Genomic DNA, 25,021 nt, shown 5'->3' with positions numbered 1-25,021 from the left:
TGGAAGACCTGTATCACTGCCTCTGTACTACTTGACATCATTTTCTCAAAAATAAACTTGTGCGAACAGAAAACATCAAATGGTAAGATACTCACAACCACACGTTCATCCAGCCGGGAGCAATCTGGATCTACAGGTCCCAGTGTTGATGCCCCTTGCCCATTCATATTTCTCCCTGAAAGTAGAATATTGTGACTTAGATATTGTATTTAAGAGCACAGCTACATTTGATCACTTTTATGACCATATGTTGATTATTATTTTTTTTAATGTGACAATACTTTTAAAAGAAAACTCTGGTTAAGCATGAGTGTACATGCATTCCAATTAAACCAAATACAGTTGCTTGCAAAGCCATTTGTGTCTCTGCTAAGCCGGCAGAGAAATCACCTTAAGGTACACAGGAAGGCTGAATTTTTGTGAGGAAGTGTGATTTCACAACAGAATTCTCCATCATGAAGATATTTAGTGAAATACTGCTAGGAATTTAAAAATTCAGGGCTATTGCTCTTCTCACACTCCTATTCACCAGACCTATTTTCCCCAACTCTCCTGGAATTCAGTTGGAACACGAAGAAAGGCTCAGTCTTACAGCCTGACTATGGGGAGTTTCTCAGTGTCCGTGGCTGAGGTGAGTCTGCATGCAGAGCAGCCGGTCCACTTCTCTCTTGGCACCTTACCACAAAACCCGCGATACAGTCACAACCCCAGCGCGGTCCAGTTTCCAGGTCTCTCCTTAATCGCCCACCCCGCCCCCTGCCCAGGTCCCACTGCCGGCTCCAGATTCTGTGCCCTGTCATCAGTTCCAGGGCCCCAGTGAACCAGATATCTCAAATAGCACCCCCAAGTCTCCCCCCACCATCATCCGACCCCCTGCCCTCCTCTGCCCACCGCCCTTGCTCTCCCAACACCAGGGCAAGAACTATGGCGTCGCGACACTTGTCAGGAGAAAGATGACGACCTCGAGGGCCTTCTTCCTCAAAGGCCCCAGATCGCACTGCCCGACCCGCCCGAAACTCGCTGGCTCCCCCTCACACGTGCACACACTTAAACTCCAGACAGGACAGATCTGTGGACCTACCTGGTGAGGCTCAAGTGGTCAGAAAGGACCGGGATTGAATAAACACACCCGTCTCAGGCCCAACGCTCCTCACAGAACGCTCAGGAAGGCGGACGTGCACCGAGGCGCATGCGCACGAAGGGGTACACTGCGCATGCTCCCTGAGTTGGGCGTGAGCTGTGCTGGTTGAGGTTTTCCCGCCACCGAGGTAGTCCTGGAACCGCAGGGTCTCTGCAGGATGAGCAAGGAGGCTTGAATACTGTATTTTTTTCCGTCCAGTGCAGTCTTTCTTATGCATCCACAAACTGTGGTGATAGGAAGCCCCAGGTTACCCTTAGGGGAGCATGTGTCTCAGAAAGACCCTCATGACAGAACTAGACATTACGGTTTTTAATACCTATTTTTATACAGGCTTTGATGAACCATTTCCTTCTCTGCTTCTGGGTTTTCCAGCATGCTTGCAATGGCTTTACTCACTTCCATGGAACAAATACATAAATAGATACCCCTGTTTCCTTTTTTTGCTTGGAGCACTGTGCATTTCAATCTCTGAACTGGTAACTGATTTCTCTGAATATACCTCTGGTTCCTATACAATATTGTTCTTTTAGCATCGGGCTTTACTTTCACCTCCAGACACATCCACAGCTGGGTGTTGTTTCCACTTTGGCTTAGCCTTTTCATTCCTTCTGTAGCTATTTCTTCACTCTTCTCCAGTAGCGCATTCTTCTTATTCTAGTACAGCAGAAATTTTCGTACGTACTAGGAGGTTTAATTTTACCCGGTTTTACCCAAGAGAAAGGAAAACAGGCTCACACAAGGACCTTTACTCAAATATTCCACACATGTATTCCTAACAGCCAAACATAGAAACAACACAGTTATTCAACAACTGGTATACAGGTGAAAGAAAAACAAAAGAGTATACAAAGTGTACAAAGGAATACTACACCGTAATAAAAAAAAAATGTAACTACTAATGCATGTAAGAGTAAGGATGCATCTTAACTGTGCAAATGAGAGAACCAGATACAGAAGGCTACAGGTTATATGATTTAATGTCGATGGATTTCTGGAAACAGCACAACTGTTGGCACAGAAATGTATCTGTGGTTGCCAGGGTATAGGAGTGGAGGAAGGAGTCTGACGGCAAATAGCCCAAGGGAGCATTTTTGAACGATGAGACATTTTCTACATTTTTATTGCGGTACCATTTACACCACGGTATACATTTGTCAAAAATCTACAAACGGTAATCCGTTAAAGTGTTGGCTTTTATATATATAAATTATACCTCAATACTTTTTTTAAAGGAAAAGGAAATTTTAAGTATTTCAGTATTGGTTATTGTATCCATCTAGACCATGAGCTCAAAAACATAAAAATCGTATTTTGGAATTCTTCCCAGACCTGGCCAACTTCCAGGATTCCCCATGACACCTTTGTACTCTTATGACAGGACACAGAAACCTGGTCTAAACCTTGTTTACAATTCCCTCTCCTTCACCTCAAGTCCAGATTCTTCCTGAGTTCTGTCCATTTTACTTCGTAAATGTCTAATGCGTCTACGTTTTCCCATGTCCACCACATCTGCTCTAGTCCAAGGCCTCCCTCCATTTAATTGTCAACCCCCTTCTAACGGGTCTCTCATATTCACTCAGGGTGTCTGTCTCCCTCTTCCCACCCTCTCCCTCCCTCTTACAGTTGCAGAACTATCACTTTCGAGATAAAGGCTACTCTCCGATACAAGGACTTGGAGGCATGGTCTAGTCTCTGCCCACTTTGCTACCAACATCGAAAGGAGAGCTTCTTTTTCTTGTCTCTCTTATCAGGCTTCCTTTGCACCATCCAATTCCTAAGCTTCTCCATTTAGATTGTCCCCAATTTCTGAAGCCCCCTGGTTAGTAAAGTCCTTCCAGCTAGGCTTCACTTTCAGATACACAACTTAGGTTTCAAGAAGGCAAAACCACCAAAGATCAAATTGCCAACATCCGTCAGATCATGGGGAAAGCAAGGGAATTCCACAAAAACATCTAATTCTGTGTCATTGACTATGCTAAGATCTCTGACTGCATGGATCACAACAAAGTACAGAAAATTCTTAAACAGAGAGCAGTACCAGACTACTCGACCCGTCTCCTGAGAAACCTGTATGCAGGTCAAGAAGCAACTCTTAGAACCAGAGTTGGAACAAATGACTGCTTCATAATTGGGGAAGGAGTACGACAAGGGTGTATATTGTCATGCTGCTTATTTAACTTATACGCAGAGTACATCATGCGAAATGCTGCACTGGATGACTCACAAGCTGGAATCAAGATTGCTGGGAGAAATAGCAACAAGCTCAGATACACAGAATGATACCACTCTAATGGCAGAAAGTGAAGAGCGACTAAAGAACCTTTTGATGATGGTGAAAGAGGAGAGTGAAAAAACTGGCTTAAAACTCAAATATTAAAAGTCTAAGATCATGGCATCTGGTCCTATCACTTCATGGCAAATAGAACGGGGGTAAGTGGAAGCAGTCCATCCTAAAGGAGATCAGTCCCGGGTGTTCATTGGAAGGGCTGATGTTGAAGCTGAAACTCCAATACTTTGCCACCAGATGCAAAGAGCTGACTCATTTGAAAAGACCCTGATGCTGGGAAAGATTGAAGGCAGGAGGAGAAGGGGACGACAGAGGATGAGATGGTTGGATGGCATCACCGACTCAATGGACATGAGTTTGGGTGAAGTCTGGGAGCTGGTGATGGACAGGGAGGCCTGGCGTGCTGCGGTTCATGGGCTCACAAAGAGTCGGACACGGCTGAGGGACGGAACTGAACTGAAGTGGAAGCAGTGACAGATGTCATTTTCTTGGGCTCCAAAATCACTGCAAATGGTGACTGCAGCCACGAAACCAAAAGACCTCCCATTTTCAGTCCTTTTGGACCTGGGTTTTCATACCTCTGGAAGGGCACAACAGCTGCTATTTATAATTCCCTGTTATTCCTTAAGCACAGTGCATTCTGAATAGGTCCTATGTTGCAGAAATATATATTTTTGGTGCGTGAGGATGCAGATGGGGCCTCAGAGATCTAAGCGTTTTGTTATTACATAATAATAAGGATAGAAGGGAGGAATCAGACAGCTGGAGGACTTCCCTGTAGCTCAAACAGTAAAGAATCTGCAGGAGACCAGGGTTCGATCCCTGGGCTGGGAAGATCCTCTGGAGAAGGGAATGGCAATCCACTCCAGTATTCTTGCCTGGAGAATTCCATGGACAGAGAAGCCTGGCGGGCCACAATTCATGGGGTCACAAAGAGTCAGACATGACTGTGTGATTCACACACACACACACACACACACACACACACACACACACAGTTGGAGGGCTTCTGAGATCTGGTCACTATCAAGCCAATAGGGGACGTCATGGAGAAGAAAAGACATTTGTGGCTGCTCTCTCCCTGCACCCAAAAAAACTTGGAAGGCAAGTCAGAAATGTGTGAAAGATATGTTGTGGCATTTGCCATGGAATTTGACAGCAGTTTTGTCCTATCTCCCTACAACCGTTAACAGTGGCTTTGGCATTCCATTTCTCTATAGGACCATACAAATATATTAAGTTTTAAAAAATTGTTTCTCTGTCAATGATTTCATCAGGGACACTGTATGAGATTTGGGTGGCACATTTTGTAAACCCATTTATTCAAGAGAAGCCCAAAGCCTTTTATGAATTTTTTATGTGTGGGTATATATATGTATGTATATATATTAACATGTAGATTACACCTAAAGAATATGTTAGGACCAAATTTTGTTACCCCTAGAAGTGCAAGGGTGGTTTAAATGTATGAGGTTACCACTGCAATTCACCACATTAATAGAAAAATGGAGGGAAAACAATTCTATGATCATCACAATTGATGCACTGTAAGTGTTTGATAAAAATTAATCTATATTCAAAACAGCAAACTAGGAATAGAATGGAACTTACTCTGATAAAGTATATCTACAAAAAAAGCAACACAAACAGGTTGAAATGGAGAAGATTTTTCACTTCCTATCGGGAAAAATGCCAATTATCGCCTGCTTTAGTCAAGACTATTCTGGCTAGGCTTGTTCAGTGCTGCAAAATGAGGAAAGGTTTAAGGTTTAAGCCAGTAGACACTGTTGATATTCAAATATAATAGTCTATTTTGCAAAGCAAAAATAATCTAGATCTAAATTTGTGGAATTAATATGCATATTTAGAGGAATTGTTGGACAGAAAATCTATACACAAACATTCTGTCTCTACATACATCCTCAACTAGACAATAAAAATCACAAGCCATGAATTTTCAATAACATTAAACAGCCGGGGATAAATTTAACAAAAAATGTGCCAGGAGAAAACGAAACTTTATTGACAGAACTTTAACAGTCAAATATACAACGTAAGAACAGCATGGATCATTTCAGTTTATCTTCTTTCAAGGAAATGGTTGCCCTTCACCTACAATATAAACATTAAAGAAGTTACTTAGCAGAACTTTATTTCGATGATAAGAGAGGTATAGAAAGTTCACTGCAGTTGTAGTTTTATAAAATGGACTAAAACAAGTACACTAAGGGCGACCCTTTGGCTTACCTTCAGTTAATCCTCTCTAGAGATTTTATAGACTTTTCAAGCAGTATTTTTAAAAACACACTACTCTTCCTAGTTATACAAGACAATAAGGACACTGAGTTCAGAACAAATGAAATCAATTGAACCTATCAGAAGGTCGTTTTCAGTAGAAGGCAAACCTGTGTACACATTCAGTAAAATATCTAACAACAAAAATCACCCTAAGAAAAACAAAATACACAAAAAATGAAACAAAAAGTCCCAAAAAAGTATCATTCAAATGTGTTGGTTTGAAATAACAGTCTGAATATAGGATAGCTAAACAGTTGTTATCTCTCTTACTGCTTAAGTGAAGTAAACAAAGAGGCCAGTATTGCATTTGTTTCTTCTCTGCTGTGGAAAAGTGTAGAAATTTTCATTTGTTCTAATTTATCCCTGATATGGTTGCTTTCAGTCGGTTAAACATCTGTCCCCCTGTTTACTTGTGGCCCTCATGTAATTCGGAATGTTTCTTTTCACCCTGGAAAGCACTCCAGTTGGTATAGTAAATTATATGCTGACACTAATTTTTAGTCATTACTATCACTGGCGACATGGTGACATCAACATGTGAAGCAGAAACAGGACTGTTTCTCACAGCCACACCAAAAAAGGAAAAGCAAAAAAGGAGAGAAGAGAAGAAAAGGGAGAGCAAGAGGGAGTATGAGTCAGAGAGAAAAGCAAGTAAGAGAGAAAGAAAATCTGGAAAAGCAGATTTTTTTGTTTGTTTCTAAATGATAATTGCTTTTGAGAGACAACTCTGACCAATTTCAAGTTCATCCACGGCATTTGTGATGTTTAGTTATTTAGTTACTGTGGGGTATGTTAAATAATATTTGTTTTTCCCACCCTATTAGCCATTTCATCAATATTCTGAAAATATCTGAGTTCCAGATTATACCCAGTTTTAATTCTGTAAGATACTAACTGTTATAGTCTGGGTTCATATTTCTTATTATGTATACTTGGGCTCTGTCCTTTTTCCTCAGAGTTATGTAAATTGAGAGGAATGGACTTGCAATCTGGGGTTGGCAGATACAAGCAATTATATTCAGAATGGATAAACAACAAGGTCCTACTATACAGCACAGGGAACTATGTCCAAATCACAACAGAAAAGAATATTAAAAAATGTGTGTGTGTGTGTGTGTGTATACACACATATACATGTTAAAAAATTATGTAAACTAGCACATTGCCTTTATTTATTAATAGTTGAGTTTATTTTCCTCTTCCTAACAATTCATACCTGTCTTTTATTCAGTATCTTTTTCTTTCTCCCTTAGGTTTATTCTGTTGCTCTTTTTCTTACCTTTTATGTTGGGTGTAGGATTTTATATTTATGGACTTTGTAATGTATGTATTTTCCTTTTTAAATAGCACACATATTTAGGGCTAAGATTTTTCTATGAGAACGTTTTAATCATGCTGTGTAGTTACTTGAAAGTAGTCTGAAAGTTGTGTTTTCGTCTAAATGTTCTAATGGAATGGAACAAAAATGTAAAGTGAACATATTTAGAAGGCTAATACACAGCAAATTCCTCCCTAACTATGAAGTTCTTCCTTTAAAATCAGAACCATGCAATTAATTGTCAGCAATTTGGAAAACACGTATGTGAAACATACTAAGTTGATTACGCGGGAAGAACTAGAGTTACAATCTTCGCCCTTCAAAACTTTTTAAACTCATGCATCAAAGAGGAAAAATAACATACTTGATATGCTTAGAGACAATTATATCATGAGGCTCAGATTTTTATTAGGTCTTTAAGAGTGAGAGTGGGGTGTATGGCAAAAACCATCATAGTATTGTAAAGCAATGATCCTTCAACTAAAATAAGCAACCCTCCCCCCCAATAAAGACCAAACGTGGGGGCAGGTGGTGTGCTTAGCATATGTATCTTACTCACACCTGCCTTGAATATCACTGACTACATGCACTCTCTCAACTTGATCAGCCACAGAAACAGGAAACTAGACTATCTTTTGCCATTTCATTGTTCAGTCATTTCATGCTTCACTGGGGAAAGGACTGAAAATCCAACTATTTTGTTTAAGAGCTAGAGAATTCAGAATTTGAGAGAATTTAACAAACACGAAGCAGAATGTTGGCTCATTTTCTTTTTAAAAAAATTAATTTACTTATTTTAATTGGAGGCTAGTTACTTTACAATATTGTGGTGGTTTCTGCCACACATTGACATGAATCAGCCACGGGTGTACATGTGTCCCCCATCAGAAAATGAAATCTCAATTCCCCTGTTATAATTAGATTCAAGATGACATTTTATGATAAATACATCATGAAAAACAGAGTATTCTTGTATGCATTCCATCGAAGAGAATCAGAGAATGCAAAAATTAGCATTGAAAAATGAGCATTTTAGTGTATCTGTTCTGAATTCACAATTTATATGAGTCAAGTTGAGTTTAGAAGTTAAGGGATTTCACAGAATCACACACATTATGTTAAAGCTGGTACTAGAACCTACTTGAATGCCTGAGCATATTTCATATAAACTGACATCTATTACAAATGCACTCCATATTTGTTACAAGCAGAAATTATAAAAGAACCTGAAAATTATTAACTGTTGCTTAAAGTACTTATATAATGAAGAAAACGGTTTCCTATTTTCAACTCGATATGGCTTTGATCCGAATAAAGAAAGTTACAGACTTTCTTTATTCGCAAGTCTGTAAGTCAGACACTCAGGCATCTGGGGTCTGAACTACCTTTCAAAGAATATGTGAACTCTGTTATTAAAATAATAGTAGTGTTCCCTCTATATTATTAAAGATATAATATTCTGGAAAAACAGAAACCACATAAATTACTTTCTGAATGGATGACATACCTGCTTCTGGCATTTCAACAGGCTCTCTATTTGATGCAATCTCCTCCTTGACATCAGGACCATCTCCACCCTGACCCCCAGTCTTTGCCACAGCCAATTCCCGGAGATCAGTTTCCAGGACAGCATCTTTAAAAACAATGCATGAATTCCGCTGTAAAGCATACAATATAAACAAGGGAATGATGATATTAATTCCCTCAGTGTTATGAATTAAAAGCCTTAGGATAGTATGGTAAAGATGTAACGAATAAGAACCTCAGGAGGATTATTCCAGGAATGTTTTGCTGGAGAAAAGGGAAAGCAGAAGTGTCTGAATGCTATTACCATTTTCCTTTTCCAGGGTTGTCCTCAGACAACTTAGTTGCCCCCTCTCTCTTTGTCTTGAAGGGAGACATTTGAGCAACCACACTAACTGGCAAACTATACTCTCCTCAGGATTTTAGGAATTGTCTGAAGTCCTTTTCTAATGTTTCCTTTCCTCCTCTGACTGATTATGTCTTAAGGCATGATGCACAGATATACTTTACCTTCAGAGGCATCCTTCTCCTTCTCTTCATCAGGATTCACTGGATCCTCTCCACTTACTTCCTCCTTTTCAGGTGTGATATCCTGAATCTCAGCTGGTGGTCCCTCTTCTTGAGGTTGCTCAACACTGGGCTGAGGGTCCTAGGACAGTGTGCATGCAAATAAAAACATTTTGTTGTTAATACATCTAATAGCATAAACATAGATAATACACAGATATATCTGATCATAAGTAAACCTAACAATATTTTTCCAACACAATTCTGTGTACTTACTTTTAATAAAGTGACTCTTCCCACAGAGAAGAGTTAGCTCCCATAAGAGTTACCCAGAAAGACTTTGGAAGCTATTTCAATCTATGCTGGGATGGAAGTATGCAATCTGTTGTTAATAAGCAGGAGGAGGGAGTCACTGGGCACATTTCCAGGGGATTTAACAGTATACTCATCCAGGCAATGCCAGACTGTAATGCATCTGGATCAGTGTTCCTTCCTAAGACAAACTGTCACCCTTTATCAGCATGGAAGACCTGTATCACTGCCTCTGTACTACTTGACATCATTTTCTCAAAAATAAACTTGTGCGAACAGAAAACATCAAATGGTAAGATACTCACAACCACACGTTCATCCAGCCGGGAGCAATCTGGATCTACAGGTCCCAGTGTTGATGCCCCTTGCCCATTCATATTTCTCCCTGAAAGTAGAATATTGTGACTTAGATACTGTATTTAAGAGCACAGCTACATTTGATCACTTTTATGACCATATGTTGATTATTATTTTTTTTTAATGTGACAATACTTTTAAAAGAAAACTCTGGTTAAGTATGAGTGTACATGCATTCCAATTAAACCAAATACAGTTGCTTGCAAAGCCATTTGTGTCTCTGCTAAGCCGGCAGAGAAATCACCTTAAGGTACACAGGAAGGCTGAATTTTTGTGAGGAAGTGTGATTTCACAACAGAATTCTCCATCATGAAGATATTTAGTGAAATACTGCTAGGAATTTAAAAATTCAGGGCTATTGCTCTTCTCACACTCCTATTCACCAGACCTATTTTCCCCAACTCTCCTGGAATTCAGTTGGAACACGAAGAAAGGCTCAGTCTTACAGCCTGACTATGGGGAGTTTCTCAGTGTCCGTGGCTGAGGTGAGTCTGCATGCAGAGCAGCCGGTCCACTTCTCTCTTGGCACCTTACCACAAAACCCGCGATACAGTCACAACCCCAGCGCGGTCCAGTTTCCAGGTCTCTCCTTAATCGCCCACCCCGCCCCCTGCCCAGGTCCCACTGCCGGCTCCAGATTCTGTGCCCTGTCATCAGTTCCAGGGCCCCAGTGAACCAGATATCTCAAATAGCACCCCCAAGTCTCCCCCTACCATCATCCGACCCCCTGCCCTCCTCTGCCCACCGCCCTTGCTCTCCCAACACCAGGGCAAGAACTATGGCGTCGCGACACTTGTCAGGAGAAAGATGACGACCTCGAGGGCCTTCTTCCTCAAAGGCCCCAGATCGCACTGCCCGACCCGCCCGAAACTCGCTGGCTCCCCCTCACACGTGCACACACTTAAACTCCAGACAGGACAGATCTGTGGACCTACCTGGTGAGGCTCAAGTGGTCAGAAAGGACCGGGGTTGAATAAACACACCCGTCTCAGGCCCAACGCTCCTCACAGAACGCTCAGGAAGGCGGACGTGCACCGAGGCGCATGCGCACGAAGGGGTACACTGCGCATGCTCCCTGAGTTGGGCGTGAGCTGTGCTGGTTGAGGTTTTCCCGCCACCGAGGTAGTCCTGGAACCGCAGGGTCTCTGCAGGATGAGCAAGGAGGCTTGAATACTGTATTTTTTTCCGTCCAGTGCAGTCTTTCTTATGCATCCACAAACTGTGGTGATAGGAAGCCCCAGGTTACCCTTAGGGGAGCATGTGTCTCAGAAAGACCCTCATGACAGAACTAGACATTACGGTTTTTAATACCTATTTTTATACATGCTTTGATGAACCATTTCCTTCTCTGCTTCTGGGTTTTCCAGCATGCTTGCAATGGCTTTACTCACTTCCATGGAACAAATACATAAATAGATACCCCTGTTTCCTTTTTTTGCTTGGAGCACTGTGCATTTCAATCTCTGAACTGGTAACTGATTTCTCTGAATATACCTCTGGTTCCTATACAATATTGTTGTTTTAGCATCGGGCTTTACTTTCACCTCCAGACACATCCACAGCTGGGTGTTGTTTCCACTTTGGCTTAGCCTTCTCATTCCTTCTGTAGCTATTTCTTCACTCTTCTCCAGTAGCGCATTCTTCTTATTCTAGTACAGCAGAAATTTTCGTACGTACTAGGAGGTTTAATTTTACCCGGTTTTACCCAAGAGAAAGGAAAACATGCTCACACAAGGACCTTTACTCAAATATTCCACACATGTATTCCTAACAGCCATACATAGAAACAACTCAGTTATTCAACAACTGGTATACAGGTGAAAGAAAAACAAAAGAGTATACAAAGTGTACAAAGGAATACTACACCGTAATAAAAAAAAAATGTAACTACTAATGCATGTAAGAGCAAGGATGCATCTTAACTGTGCAAATGAGAGAACCAGATACAGAAGGCTACAGGTTATATGATTTAATGTCGATGGATTTCTGGAAACAGCACAACTGTTGGCACAGAAATGTATCTGTGGTTGCCAGGGTATAGGAGTGGAGGAAGGAGTCTGACGGCAAATAGCCCAAGGGAGCATTTTTGAACGATGAGACATTTTCTACATTTTTATTGCGGTACCATTTACACCACGGTATACATTTGTCAAAAATCTACAAACGGTAATCCGTTAAAGTGTTGGCTTTTATTGTATATAAATTATACCTCAATAGTTTTTTTAAAGGAAAAGGAAATTTTAAGTATTTCAGTATTGGTTATTGTATCCATCTAGACCATGAGCTCAAAAACATAAAAATCGTATTTTGGAATTCTTCCCAGACCTGGCCAACTTCCAGGATTCCCCATGACACCTTTGTACTCTTATAACAGGACACAGAAACTTGGTCTAAACCTTGTTTACAATTCCTTCTCTTTCACTTCAAGTCCATATTCTTGCTGACTTCTGTCCCCTTTACTTTGAAAATGTCTAATGCATCTACTTTTTCCCATGTCCACCACATCTGCTCTAGTCCAAAGCCTCCCTCCACTTAATTGTCAACCCCCTTCTAACCGGTCTCTCACATCCACTCAGGGTGCCTGTCGCCCACCCACCACCCTCTCCCTCCCTCTCTTACAGTTGCAGAACTGTTTATGAGTTTCTACATAAAGGCCACTGTCCTACATAAGAATTTGAAGGTATGGTCTAGCCCTTGCCAGCTTGCTAACAACATGCAGAGTAGAGATTCCTCTTCTTGTCTCCTATTGGGCTTCATTCACACCCTCCAATTTCTCAAGCTTAGATTGTCCCATATTTCTGAAGCCTCCTGGTTAGTAAACTCCTTCAAGCTAGGCTTCAACAGTTTATGGGATGAGGACTTCCAGATATACAAGTTGGGTTTGAAGAGGCAGAGAAACAAGAGATCAAATTGCAACATTCCTCAGATCATGGAGAAAGCAAGGGAATTCCAGAGACACATCTACTTCTGCTTCATTGACTAGACTGCCTCAAGGCCTCTGACTGTGTGGATCACGACAAACTGTGGAAAATTCTTAGAGATGGGAGTACCAGACTAGCTGACCTGTCTCCTGAGAAACCTGTATGAGGGTCAAGAAGCAACAGTTAGATTAAGACATGGAACAACGGACTGTTTCAAAATTGGGAAAGGAGGAAGACAACGTTGTATATGGTCACTCTACTTATTCAAATTACATGCAGAGCACATCATGGGAAATGCTGGGCTGGATGACTCACAAGCTGAAATCAAGGTTGCTGGCAGAAATATCAACAAGCTCAGATGTGCATATCTTACCAGTCTAATGGCAGGAACCAAAGAGGAACTAAAGAACCTCTTGATGAGGGTGAAAGAGGAGAGTGAAAAGGCTGGCTTAAAACTCAGCATTCAAAAATATAAGATTATGGAATTCAGTCCAATCATTTCATGGAAAACAGAATGGGGAAGTCGATGCACGGACAGATTTAATTTTGGAGGCTCCAAAATCACTGTGGATGGTGATTGCTGCCATGAAATTAAGACATTTGATCCTTGGAAGAACAGCTATGACAAAGCTAGTATGCATGCATGCTCATGGCTTCAGTCTTGTCTGACTCTTTACGATCCCATGGGCTGTAGCCTGCCAGGTGCCTCTGTCCATGGGATTCTCCAGGCAAGAATACTTTGGTGGATTGCCATGCCCTCCTCCCATGGGGCATGGCAGGGGATCTTCCCAACTCAGGGGTCAAACCCATGTCTCCTGCATCTCATGCATTGCAGAAGGATTCTTTTTTTTTTTTTGCCACTTTATTCATGTTTTAATTGAAGGGTAATTGCTTTACAGAATTTTGTTGTTTTCTGTCAAACATCAAGAATCAGCCATACACAAAGACAGAAATATAGATCAATGGAACAGAATAGAAAGCCCAGAGATAAATCCATGAACCTATGGACACCTTATCTTTGACAAAGGAGGCAAGGATATACAATGGAAAAAAGACAACCTCTTTAACAAGTGGTGCTGGGAAAACTGGTCAACCACTTGTAAAAGAATGAAACTAGAGCACTTTCTAACACCATACACAAAAATAAACTCAAAATGGATTAAAGATCTAAATGTAAGACCAGAAACTATAAAACTCCTAGAGGAGAACATAGGCAAAACACTCTCCGACATAAATCACAGCAAGATCCTCTATGACCCAACCTCCCAGAATAGTGGAAATAAAAGCAAAACTAAACAAATGGGACCTAATGAAACTTAAAAGCTTTTGCACTACAAAGGAAACTATGAGTAAGGTGAAAAGACAGCCCTCAGATTGGGAGAAAATAATAGCAAATGAAGAAACAGACAAAGGATTAATCTCAAAAATATACAAGCAACTGCTGAAGCTCAATTCCAGAAAAATAATTGACCCAATCAAAAAATGGGCCAAAGAACTAAACAGACATTTCTCCAAAGAAGACATACAGATGGCTAACAAACACATGAAAAGATGCTCAACATCACTCATTATTAGAGAAATGCAAATCAAAACCACAATGAGGCACCATTACACACCAGTCAGGATGGCTGCTATCCAAAAGTCTACAAGCAATAAATGCTGGAGAGGGTGTGGAGAAAAGGGAACCCTCTTACACTGTTGGTGGGAATGCAAACTAGTACAGCCACTATGGAGAACAGTGTGGAGATTTCTTAAAAAACTGGAAATAGAACTGCCATATGACCCAGCAATCCCACTTCTGGGCATACACACTGAGGAAACCAGATCTGAAAGAGACACGTGCACCCCAATGTTCATCGCAGCACTGTTTATAATAGCCAGAACATGGAAGCAACCTAGATGCCCATCAGCAGACGAATGGATAAGGAAGCTGTGGTACAGATACACCATGGAATATTACTCAGCCATTAAAAAGAATTCATTTGAATCAGTTCTGGTGAGGTGGGTGAAACTGGAGCCCATTATACAGAGTGAAGTAAGCCAGAAAGATAAAGAACATTACAGCATACTTGAAAGGTCGTGGCATGCCCCGGGAAAGTGCCGCAAGGCAAATTCCGGAGGCTGGCTAAACTTCCTGGAATCGACCCCCTGCAGCCTGGTCCAATCATGTACCAACACAGAGCCCTCGGACACTAACCGCCGCTGTAGCCCGTGCTTTCTTCCTTATATGAAAAGACCTGGCTTAAACGCCGGCCCTGGCTATAAAACCCCTCCCCACCCCTCATACCTCGCAGACTCCCTTTGTCTCCTCACTCACCTGCCCCCGGGAGTTCTGCCCGAGAGCGACCGCTCAATAAAGGCCTTCACCACCGGTCCTTAGAGGCGGCTCTTTTTCCTCCCGCGGCATTTTTCTAACATCTGGCGCCCATCGTGAGGCTCGAAGTGAGGGCCCCGGCACTCGCCGTTGAGGTCCCCTCGCGCTCCACCGCCGCGGAAGCCTCGGACCCAGGCGGCTGACCAACCCCCCGGACGGCAGGATACAGAGTAAGTCCCTTCGGCTTTGGGGCCTGCACTCCCTGGCGACCACCTCCTAGGGCCCCGTAACGGGTGCACACTTACTGGGCCCTCCCGGTCACCAGCTGGTGGGGAGATGTCCCCAGCGGCTGAGTAGACCTCCGGCTTCGGCCTCCGACTTCGGCCTTTCCGGGTCCCTGCAGTCGTGAGGAAGACGTTACCCGCGACTACACGGACCTTAGCTCCCCTTGACTCGTCCGAAGATGTTCGGACAGCGGGTGTTGCCTCCACGCCCCGTGGTCGTCATGGGATCGACAGCCTCCAAACCCGATCCCCAATACTCCACCCCCTTAGAGTGCCTGCTGGCTAACCTGCGGACTCTAAGACTAAAGGGAGATATCCGTCCCAAGCAGCTCACTTTTCTGTGTTCACAGGCCTGGCCTCAGTATTCCCTAGATAATGGCTCACAATGAACAGCCACAGGGACACTAGACTTTCACGTCCTCCGTGATTTAGATAATTACTGCCGGAGAAGGGGAAAATGGTCTGAGGTCCCCTATGTTCAGGCCTTTTGGGCGTTGCGCTCTCGCCCCACCCTGTGCACTACGTGCGCTCCTAGCCAAATCCTACTCACCATGGCCCCCCCCCCGACTCCACCCTCCCGAGCTAAGCTGACTCCTCCCGTCTCTGAGTCTTCTGCTTTCTCTGTTCCCCCAGAAGATCTGGTGGCCCCCCCTCCCTATACCTCTCCCACGGCCCCCTCCCCTTCCTCTCCGGTTCCTAACCCCTCCCCCTCCTCTCCGGCCCCTCCTAACCCCTCCCCCTCTAACCCTACTCCGGCCTCTTTTGCTCCTGTTCCCGCCCCTGAGGCTTCACCGCCGGCCCCAGATCCTCCGGCCCTTAACCCTATCTTGTATCCTCCCCTTTCCCCCGTCACTCCCTCCTCTTCTCCGGTTAGCTCCCACACTCGTTCCCATAGCAACCCTCCAGTGCCAACCCCTCCCCCGAGCGCCCCCCCGGGAGCTCAGGCAGTTCCTGACACCAACCCTGATTAGAACTACCAAGAAGGGGGTGGCAGCCAGCTGCGGGTACGCTATATGATAGAGTGTATCCTCGATGGGATGGAAACGTCCTCTCATAAGGTAGTAAACCTCCTCAAACTAGATGAGGTGACTCAGGGGCCCGATGAAAACCCAGCCATGTTTCTTAATCGGCTGACTGAGGCCCTTGTTCAATACACCAGACTGTCCCCTGAGTCCCCCATTGGGGCAGCTACCTTGGCCAATCGTTTTATCTCCCAATCCGCACCTGACATCTGGAAAAAAGCTGGCCAAGGCCGAGGACGGCCCTCAGACCCCTATTCGAGACCTGGTAAAAATGGCCTTTAAGGTTTACAACACCCGTGAAGAAACTGCTGAGGCCAGCCAAAGGGCAAGGCTCAAGCAAGAGGCCGAATTTCAGGCAAGCCTCCTAAACCAGCAAACCCAGGCCTTGGTAGCGGCCCTGCGGCTGGCGGCGGGCTCGGGGTCCCAAAACACCCCTCCGGGGGCCTGCTTCAAGTGCGGCCAAGAAGGACACTGGGCCAAGATGTGCCCCAATCCGCAACCTCCTTCCAAGCCGTGCCCGTTGTGCAAACAGCGAGGACACTGGGCTAGTGACTGTCCCCAGGCCTCTCGGGCCCCGACCTCTAGGGGCCGGGGACCAGAGCGCCCCAGGGAGACCTCCTGCCCTCCTCCGGCCTTCGAGCTGCTGAGCTTCGACGATGGCTGACGCCGCCCAGACTCGGGAACCCCGATAACCCAAGCCAAGCCCAGGGTAACGCTCCAGGTAACGGGTAAGTCTGGTTAACGCGGGGGCTACCTATTCGGTCCGTCCCTCTTTCGGGGACACTTTACGTCCTTCCGAGGTGTCAGTTATGGGCATTGACAGCCAACCCTCATGTCCGCTCCAAACCCAGCCACCACCCTGTCAATTAGATTCCTGCCTATTTACCCACTCCTTTCTGGTCATCCCCTCCTGCCCTACTCCTCTCTTAAAAAGAAATATACTCTCACAGATCTCCCAGCAGGTGGCTACGGCCCTGGACATCGACTGACATCTCCACATCCCCTATCGGCCCCAATCGTCAGGCCTAGAACAAAGGCGCAGACAGCTCCAAGAAAGCCCCCTCCGGACTGGACTCAATGGGTCCAAGAAATAGCGCAGGCTGCGATCGGATGGGCCATGCTCCTAACAGCTTACACTCGACTCAATCAAGAAGACATAGACCCACCTCACAATCCTGCATAAGCTGACCTTTCGTCCCGGCTGGCCCCTACCCCTCGTCGCCCCCGTTCAGCAGGAAATAGCCAGACAGAACCGGCGCCCCTTGTCCTATAACAAAAAGGCCGGGATGAAAGTTCGGGGCATGCCCTGGGAAAGTGCCGCAAGGCAAATTCCGGAGGCTGGCTAAACTTCCGGGGACCGACCCCCTGCAGCCTGGTCCAATCATGTACCGACACAGAGCACTCGGACACTAACCGCCGCTGTAACCCGTGCTTTCTTCCTTATATGAAAAGACCTGGCTTAAACGCCGGCCCTGGCTATAAAACCCCTCCCCACCCCTCATACCTCGCAGACTCCCTTTGTCTCCTCACTCACCTGCCCCCGGGAGTTCTGCCCGAGTGCGACAGCTCAATAAAGGCCTTCACCACCGGTCCTTAGAGGCGGCTCTTTTTCCTCCCCCGGCGTTTTTCTAACAATACTAACACATATATATGGAATTTAGAAAGATGGTAACAATAATCCTATATACAAAACAGAAAAAGAGACACAGAAGTACAGAACAGACTTTTGAACTCTGTGGGAGAAGGTGAGGGTGGGATGTTTCGAAAGAACAGCATGTATATTATCTATGGTGAAACAGATCACCAGCCCAGGTGGGATGCATGAGACAAGTGCTTGGGCCTGGTGCACTGGGAAGACCCAGAGGAATTGGGTGGAGAGGGAGGTGGGAGGGGGGATTGGGATGGGGAATACGTGTAACTCTATGGCTGATTCATGTCAGTGTATGACAAAACCCACTGAAATGTTGTGAAGTAATTAGCCTTCAACTAATAAAAAAAAAAAAAATCAGCCATAGGTACACCATGCAGGCGAATTCTTTACCACTGAGCCACCAGGGTAGCCCATGTCAAACCCAGACAGCATAGTATAAAGCAGAGACATCACTTTGCCATTAAAGGTCCATATAGTCAAAACTATGGCTTTTTCAGTAGTCATGTACAGATGTCTGAGTTCGATCATTAGGAAGGCTGAATACCTGAAGCCTTAGAATTAACTAATTATGTAACTCAGCTCTCAGCTTTTCAACAGGCATTAATGGAAGTCCGGGAGGTGACTACTGACCCAGCCTCTGAATCAGGCAAGCCTCTACTTGAGCCAGGAACCGAGGTCCTGATAAAAACATTGGGATCTGGGGCCAACCCTCGAACCCCTCTGGGAAGGCCCTTACCAGGTTATTCTTTCTTCTCCCACAGTTGACAAAGTGCCAGGAAGTGATTCGTGGGTGCATCAGACTCGAGTTTAAGAGGTGGCACCGTGAACAGAACTAAGTGACATCATTTTATGTCTTTACTTTTTATGCTCTGACTTTGTGCTTTTCAGATGGGCCTGATAATCTATGTGAGCCTACTTCTGCTGACTCCAAAAATCCCGAGTCTGCCGTTTGATCCTCAAGACAATGCCTTCCTGTCCTGGGCTCACTCCTATGCTGCATTCTACAATCGGTCTAACTGCTGGGTCTGCAGAGTGCTCCCCTCCTCATCAGTGGAACGCTTCCCATGGTGGACATCTCCACTTCAAAGAAAAGACTTTCTCCAAGTCCAAAAATACCTTCGACAAAAATCGTATGTGATGCCTCTTCTTAATCTGATGACATATAACAACCCTAAGACGGACTGGTGCAACACTTTGTACTTTAACTACGGATATAACGTGACTCTTAATTTTGATATGCATTGTCTTGTTTTAATGACTATTTCACTACACATAAGGTAAATGGGTCTAGATCTAGTGGCTTTTTAACTGACGTTTATCAAATACAGATTGATATGAGGTTATATGGCGAACTCCTGAAAAAGGACATCTAATGTCTCCTGCCCCTATATGCTGGGAACAAATAGAGCCATCCCCAGAAGTTAGCCAACAACTTAATTATAATGATTGGAAACAATTGGGATTTTTGCCTCAGGAAATATGCAAGGGAATCATTCCCGTATTTCCCAACCCCAGTTCAGGTCCTCCCTTTGCCTGTCCAGGCACTAATTGGGACTGGATATCTCAGTCACGCTGGCTTGCTCCAAACGGGACCTATTGGATATGTGGCTCTTACCTATGGGCATGGCTTCCCCCTGGCTGGATAGGGAGATGCACCCTAGGTCTAGCTTTTACTCACAGCTTCATATTTTCAGAGCTTCCAGAAAAGCCTGCTAATTTACCACACCTTAAGCTTCAGTGGGCAAGGTCTGTATTTCACTGATGTGATTATTTGACTGCTGTCTTTGTTCCCTCTCTGGGAACCACAGATGTTATGCTGCAAGTGAATGCTTTGACTAATTTTACTCAACAGGCATTACAAGATTCTCAAAAAGCTCTTTCAGTTCTTAAGGCTGAAGAAATACAAATTCGAAAGGTGGTTTTACAAAACAGATTGGCCTTAGATATTCTGACAGCTGCACAAGGAGGAACTTGTTCCATTATTCATACCCAGTGCTGTACATATATACCTGATATAAGCACTAATATTACTCATTTTTCTAAACACATGAACAAGATGATTCAGGCTATGGATGCTCCTGAAGCCTCAATTGCCTCACATTGGGAGATGTTAACTAGTTCCCCATGGTGGAAAACTACCTTAATTATAATAATTCTGATTATCCTGTTTTTGCAGTTTGCTCCCTGCACCTGTAACTGTGTAGCTGGATTTGTTTCTAGTCGCATGAAGGCTTTTAAGTCACAAATGGCTGCTCAAACGCCTGTGACCATGCAGCTTCCTCCAAGTACTACTTGGGACCCCTGGATCAGAGACCCTCAATATGAGGGTTAGCACAATATGTTGCCTCACCAATTTAGGGACAACCTCCCTTATCAGCTCGGAAGCAGTTATGGAATGAGAACGATGCCCCTTTCCCTGGGCAACATAATTCTCCCAAAAGAAAAGAGGGGAATGAGAGAGGAAGGCCAGGGGTCTCCAAACGGAGGACATAGGCTGCAAGTGTCAGACTTTTTTTTATCTCTCTCTTAAGCAGCAGGAAGAAAGAAACTAGTGTTATATTTTTTCCCCTTCTCCATACAAACATAAAAAGAGGTTTCGCTTAAAATTTTGTGTTGCCATAATGACACCTGGTTCCACCTGAACTTAACTTTTCTCAAACCTTGGGCGAACCAATGCATTTTTCTTATGGAAATGCTTGTCTTAAGTTATGTTAATGTTCTATGCATTTACCCTAGACTCTGTCTTCAAGGGGGTTCTGCCTAAAGGCTCAGAACCCACTTGACAAACCAGTAGGTTAAACTCATATCTTGTTCTCCTAATCTATGTTAATGAAACTATATATTTGTATGGAAATCTGCCTTTCTTCAAGATTCAAGTCAATCATTTTATGGCCCAGGATGACTCACCTGCTGCCAATGTTATCTCAAAATGCATGTTGTGGGTGAGGGGCCTGGTGCCATTCTGAGTTTTGAGACATTTCCTTTTTTTAATTAGCAGACTGCTAGTAGCTATATAACATCCAGCTAAAGACTAGCAGGGGGGCACTCTTTCTGCCTCCCTTCTGATGTCTATGTCAGAAGCTTCCTCTATCTCTTTTGTGCTTTAATGAAACTTTATTACACAAAAGCTCTGAGCGATCAAGCCTTGTCTCTGGCCCTGGATTGAATTCTTCTCCTCCAGAGGACATTCCTGGTGTCTTTCATTGCTCAGCAACAACCTTTCACTGGGAAGGATTGAAGGCAAATGGAGAAGGGGGCAGTAGAGGATGAGATGGTTAGATAGCATCACCGACTCAACGGACATGAATTTGAGCAAACTATGGCAGACAGTGGAGGACAGAGGAGCCTGGGGTGCTACAGTCCATGGGGTCTCGTGAAAAGAGTCAGACACGACTGAGCGATTGAAAAAGAACCACCACCACCTTACCTTTGAGTTTTCCTAAGGTGCCACAGCCCCACTCTCAGCGGGGCTAAGAAACTTTCTGTGTCTGTCAGTGCTAAAGGCTGAGACTTATGTCTTCACACACTCAGCGCCCCCTGCTTAAGGTTGATGGCGGGTCCTTAGAACACTCAACACTCCCTCCCAGAGCTCAGAGCATGGAGCGTGTAAAAACGCCGCGACAAGACAAAGGGGCGCCGGAGTATCAAAAGGCTTTTATTGGACAATCGCTCTCGGGCAGATACCCCACGCGCGAGGGAGGAAAAGACGGGAGTCTGCAGTCTGCGAGTAGGCGTGGCAACACCTATATGCCCCGGCGGATACGGAAGTGGCGGGACCAAGGTGCTGATTGGCCCTTTAGGTCCCGCGTCGGCTTTTTGATTGGCCGGAGTCTTGGCGCCTTCGCGTCCATCAGTCTCCCTGGCAACGGGCTGTTTTTTGATGGATATCTGTCCCTGTCAGTCTGCCTGGCAACGGGCTGTCGATTGGTGGATATCTGTCCCGGTCAGTCTGCCTGGCAACGGGCTGTTGATTGGTGGATGTCTGTCCCTGGGACTTTCGGGCGGGGGGCTTCTCCGTCAGTCCGGCTGGAGCTTTCCTGCCTGTGATCAGCGTCACCTTTCAGAGCAGTCTCACAACAGTAATGGAGCACCCTGCCCTGCTACAGAAATGGGAGCTGTAGCTGTTTGCTGCTGCTAAGTCACTTCAGTCGTGTCCAACTCTGTGTGACCCCAAAGATGTCAGCCCAACAGGCTCCCCCATCCCTGGGATTCTCCAGGCAAGAACACTGGAGTGGGTTGCCATTTCCTTTTCCAATGCATGAAAGTGAAAAGTGAAAGTGAAGTCGCTCAGTCGTGTCCGACTCTTAGCGACCCCATGGACTGCAACCTACCAGGCTCCTCCATCCATGGGATTTTCCAGGCAAGAGTACTGGAGTGGGGTGCCATTGCCTGTAGCTGTTTACCCCCTCTTAATATGCTTTCTCCCTTTGCATTGAATTCACCTCCACATTTCTTCTTTGAGTCGCCAAATGGAACTCTTCTCATCCCCAACTGGTTAGTGTAAGAAGCTGCACCTGCATCTCTATCAAGGATGGTGCATGTACCCCCTGCGCTCTGTATTTTCTTCCTCCTTTCCCTTCAAAATCTGTCGACTCCAAGACATCACAAAAAGGGCTCCAGATCACCCACAAAAGGGGCGGTGCTGCAGGGAAGGCTGTGACTCTCATCCACAGCCTGAGTCAAAGCAGGACTGTGTTATAAGTGTCACAAGCTGCCCCACTGCATCATGGGAGCCAAAAGAGCAATGGTCTGAAAGTCCTAACACAGACACTTATGTGGATAGAACACCAGTGTCTTCCTAGGGACCTATGAGTTGTTGTTTGGTTTGGACTTATAGAAGCAGTGACCTTTTTCACAATGCTTGCCTGCTTAGCTAACCTTCCATCAGGACCTCTCTACTCCCCACAGCCCCCTACCTACTGTACCAAAAATCATACTTCTGACTTCAGTGTGCGGATTGGGTTTTTCACCTGGCAGGGATACCAACACAACTTTTTATGCTGAAACCTCAAGACACCTGAAGAGAACGAGTTTCCAGGCAGTCCATCTTTCAATTATAATAGAAAAACTGCCTATGTAACAATGAAGATACACCAAATTAAAATACTAATAAAATATTATTTGGAAATTATCTAGAATGTCACACTTAAGAGAAAAAAAATTTAGTACGTCGTCTATTGCCTTTCAGGTTGAATTTTCATTTAAGAAAATTACGAGATGGGTGAGGTAATGTCTCCATATTGTATTTGTTGTTCTGTTTATCATTATATTATTGCTATGGTTATGCTACTCTCCAAAATGATGAGGGTGCTCCACTAATGTCTGTCACGGCAAATACATGTTTACAGCTTGATATGGACTAGGAACTGTTCTCTGTGATCTTTGCATGTTGACATGACACCCCATGGTCTTTCATGCACTTAGGAGAAACTGTGTTCAATCCATCTACAGATCCATCATAGTGTTTCATGCGGATGGACATGTTGATCTGCCTTCTGATCCACAGTAGACTAGACACTGCGCTGTATTCCAGATTGGGAGTCAGGTACCACACCTGTCTGTTTCTCTCTGGCCTGGGCATCCAACTGACTCAGCTCTTGCCAGCTAGGTGACTTTGTGCAAATTCATCCACCCATTAACGTCTAGGTGTCTCTGCTCCTCAACTGCCAAAAGGGACGATAGCATGAAAAATGCTTACCTTACAGTGTTGCTATGAGTACTCAAAGACTTTTGAGTACATATGGAGTACATGTGTACATTGGGTACATATGGAGAGCTAAGCACGATCCCGAAGGGTGAGCTTTCTTTCCTGTCTCTCTTCACTTCTGTTTCTGCTTGTACTCATATCCCCTTGTCCCTGCCCCCACGCTTTTACCTCCCCAATTTCAACTGATCCGTGTCATCTCTGATCTGTGCCCCTGTCTTCAGACTCTCCATCCCAAAACACAGCTGAACAACTCCTCATGACTTACCTCAGAAAATATCCATATCATCACCCTTGGATTAAACAGTCATGAGTAAGTATTAGTGGAAGAAATAAGAAACACAACAAAACTGGAAATGTGAAAACTACACAAGAAATAAAGCATTACTGATGATCGTTTGACTATTAACATCTTCACATCTTCACCAGATTCAGATCTTCAGAATTTGATTGAGAATTAGACTTGATAAAAATAATGGCAAAAAAAGGCCATGTGATGAGATTTCTTCGCCTTTTAATTTCCCTGGACAATGTTTTTAAAAATTTATGTACTCATGTTCTATAACTGCCCATTGACCACTTGCTTTCCCATCATGATGCAAATCCTATGAAGAGGTCATTAGACATCTAACTTCACAGAGAATAGTCACTAAACTTTTTCATATGAGCACATGATGAAACCTAAATATTTCCTTTAAGCTTCACCATATCCCCATAAGAAGAGGGGGATACTCACCGTGCTTAAAAAAAAAACCCTCTGTCATGCCTCATACACTCCATTCTTGAGGCCCCGAAAGGCCTGAAATGATAGTTCAAGGTCCATGCAGTGGGTCAAAGGTGGTCTTGACATTGTGTCTCTGGAACAATCTCCAGGGAAATGTGGAACAGCAATAATATTAACAACAGCAATGACAACAGCTAGAATTGGCACGTACTGTCCTGACAATTTCCCATGTCTTAACATGGTCAGTGGTCTACACTGCCCCGTGAAGTAGTTAAATTTACTCCAAGCTGGTGTTCCCATGTGGTGAAAAGAGGAATGAGGCACAGAGGTGCTACGTAACTAGTTCAGTGTCATCCAGCAGTAAGGGAGCCACAGGTCTGGACGCACTGTGGAAAACCCTGGGTGTTCTGTATTTATTCAGTCAAGGGTAAGATCCAATGGCTATGGCAAAATATGTAGAATAACAGCTACCACATAAAAAAAAATTGATCTTACATCATAGAAATGCACACAAAATAGATATCCGATTTCTTCAGAAATCTTTCAAATGGAGGCTTGACAAGACTGGCATCAGGATGTTTTGTAGACACGATGGTCTGAGAGCCTCCTCAGAACAGCAAGACAGCATGTCAGTGAGTCTCCTAGACTGGAGGTCTT

General features: G+C 44.3%; 1 protein-coding gene across 8 annotated transcripts in view; it reads right to left on the bottom strand.

Moving 5' to 3' along the window:
• The window catches only part of LOC122689021 (translation initiation factor IF-2-like), a 119,779-nt gene that overhangs the window by 13,756 nt on the left and 81,002 nt on the right, over positions 1–25,021 (bottom strand). For all 8 annotated transcript variants that reach the window (XR_006339647.1, XM_043895089.1, XM_043895090.1 and 5 more), the window contains 4 exons: positions 9,693–9,772; positions 9,079–9,217; positions 8,552–8,677; positions 96–175 (listed from right to left, as the gene is read on the bottom strand). Coding sequence is in view for 7 of the 8 variants with exons in the window: in XM_043895089.1 (XP_043751024.1) it covers positions 96–175; positions 8,552–8,677; positions 9,079–9,217; positions 9,693–9,772 (425 nt within the window). In the remaining variant the exon portion in view is untranslated. The remainder of the gene's footprint in view (positions 1–95; positions 176–8,551; positions 8,678–9,078; positions 9,218–9,692; positions 9,773–25,021) is intronic.

This window comes from Cervus elaphus, chromosome X, assembly GCF_910594005.1.
Source record: "Cervus elaphus chromosome X, mCerEla1.1, whole genome shotgun sequence".
Classification (NCBI taxonomy): Eukaryota; Metazoa; Chordata; class Mammalia; order Artiodactyla; family Cervidae; genus Cervus; species Cervus elaphus.
Note: the sequence above shows the minus strand (reverse complement) of the source record. Positions and strands in the feature narration are given on the sequence as shown.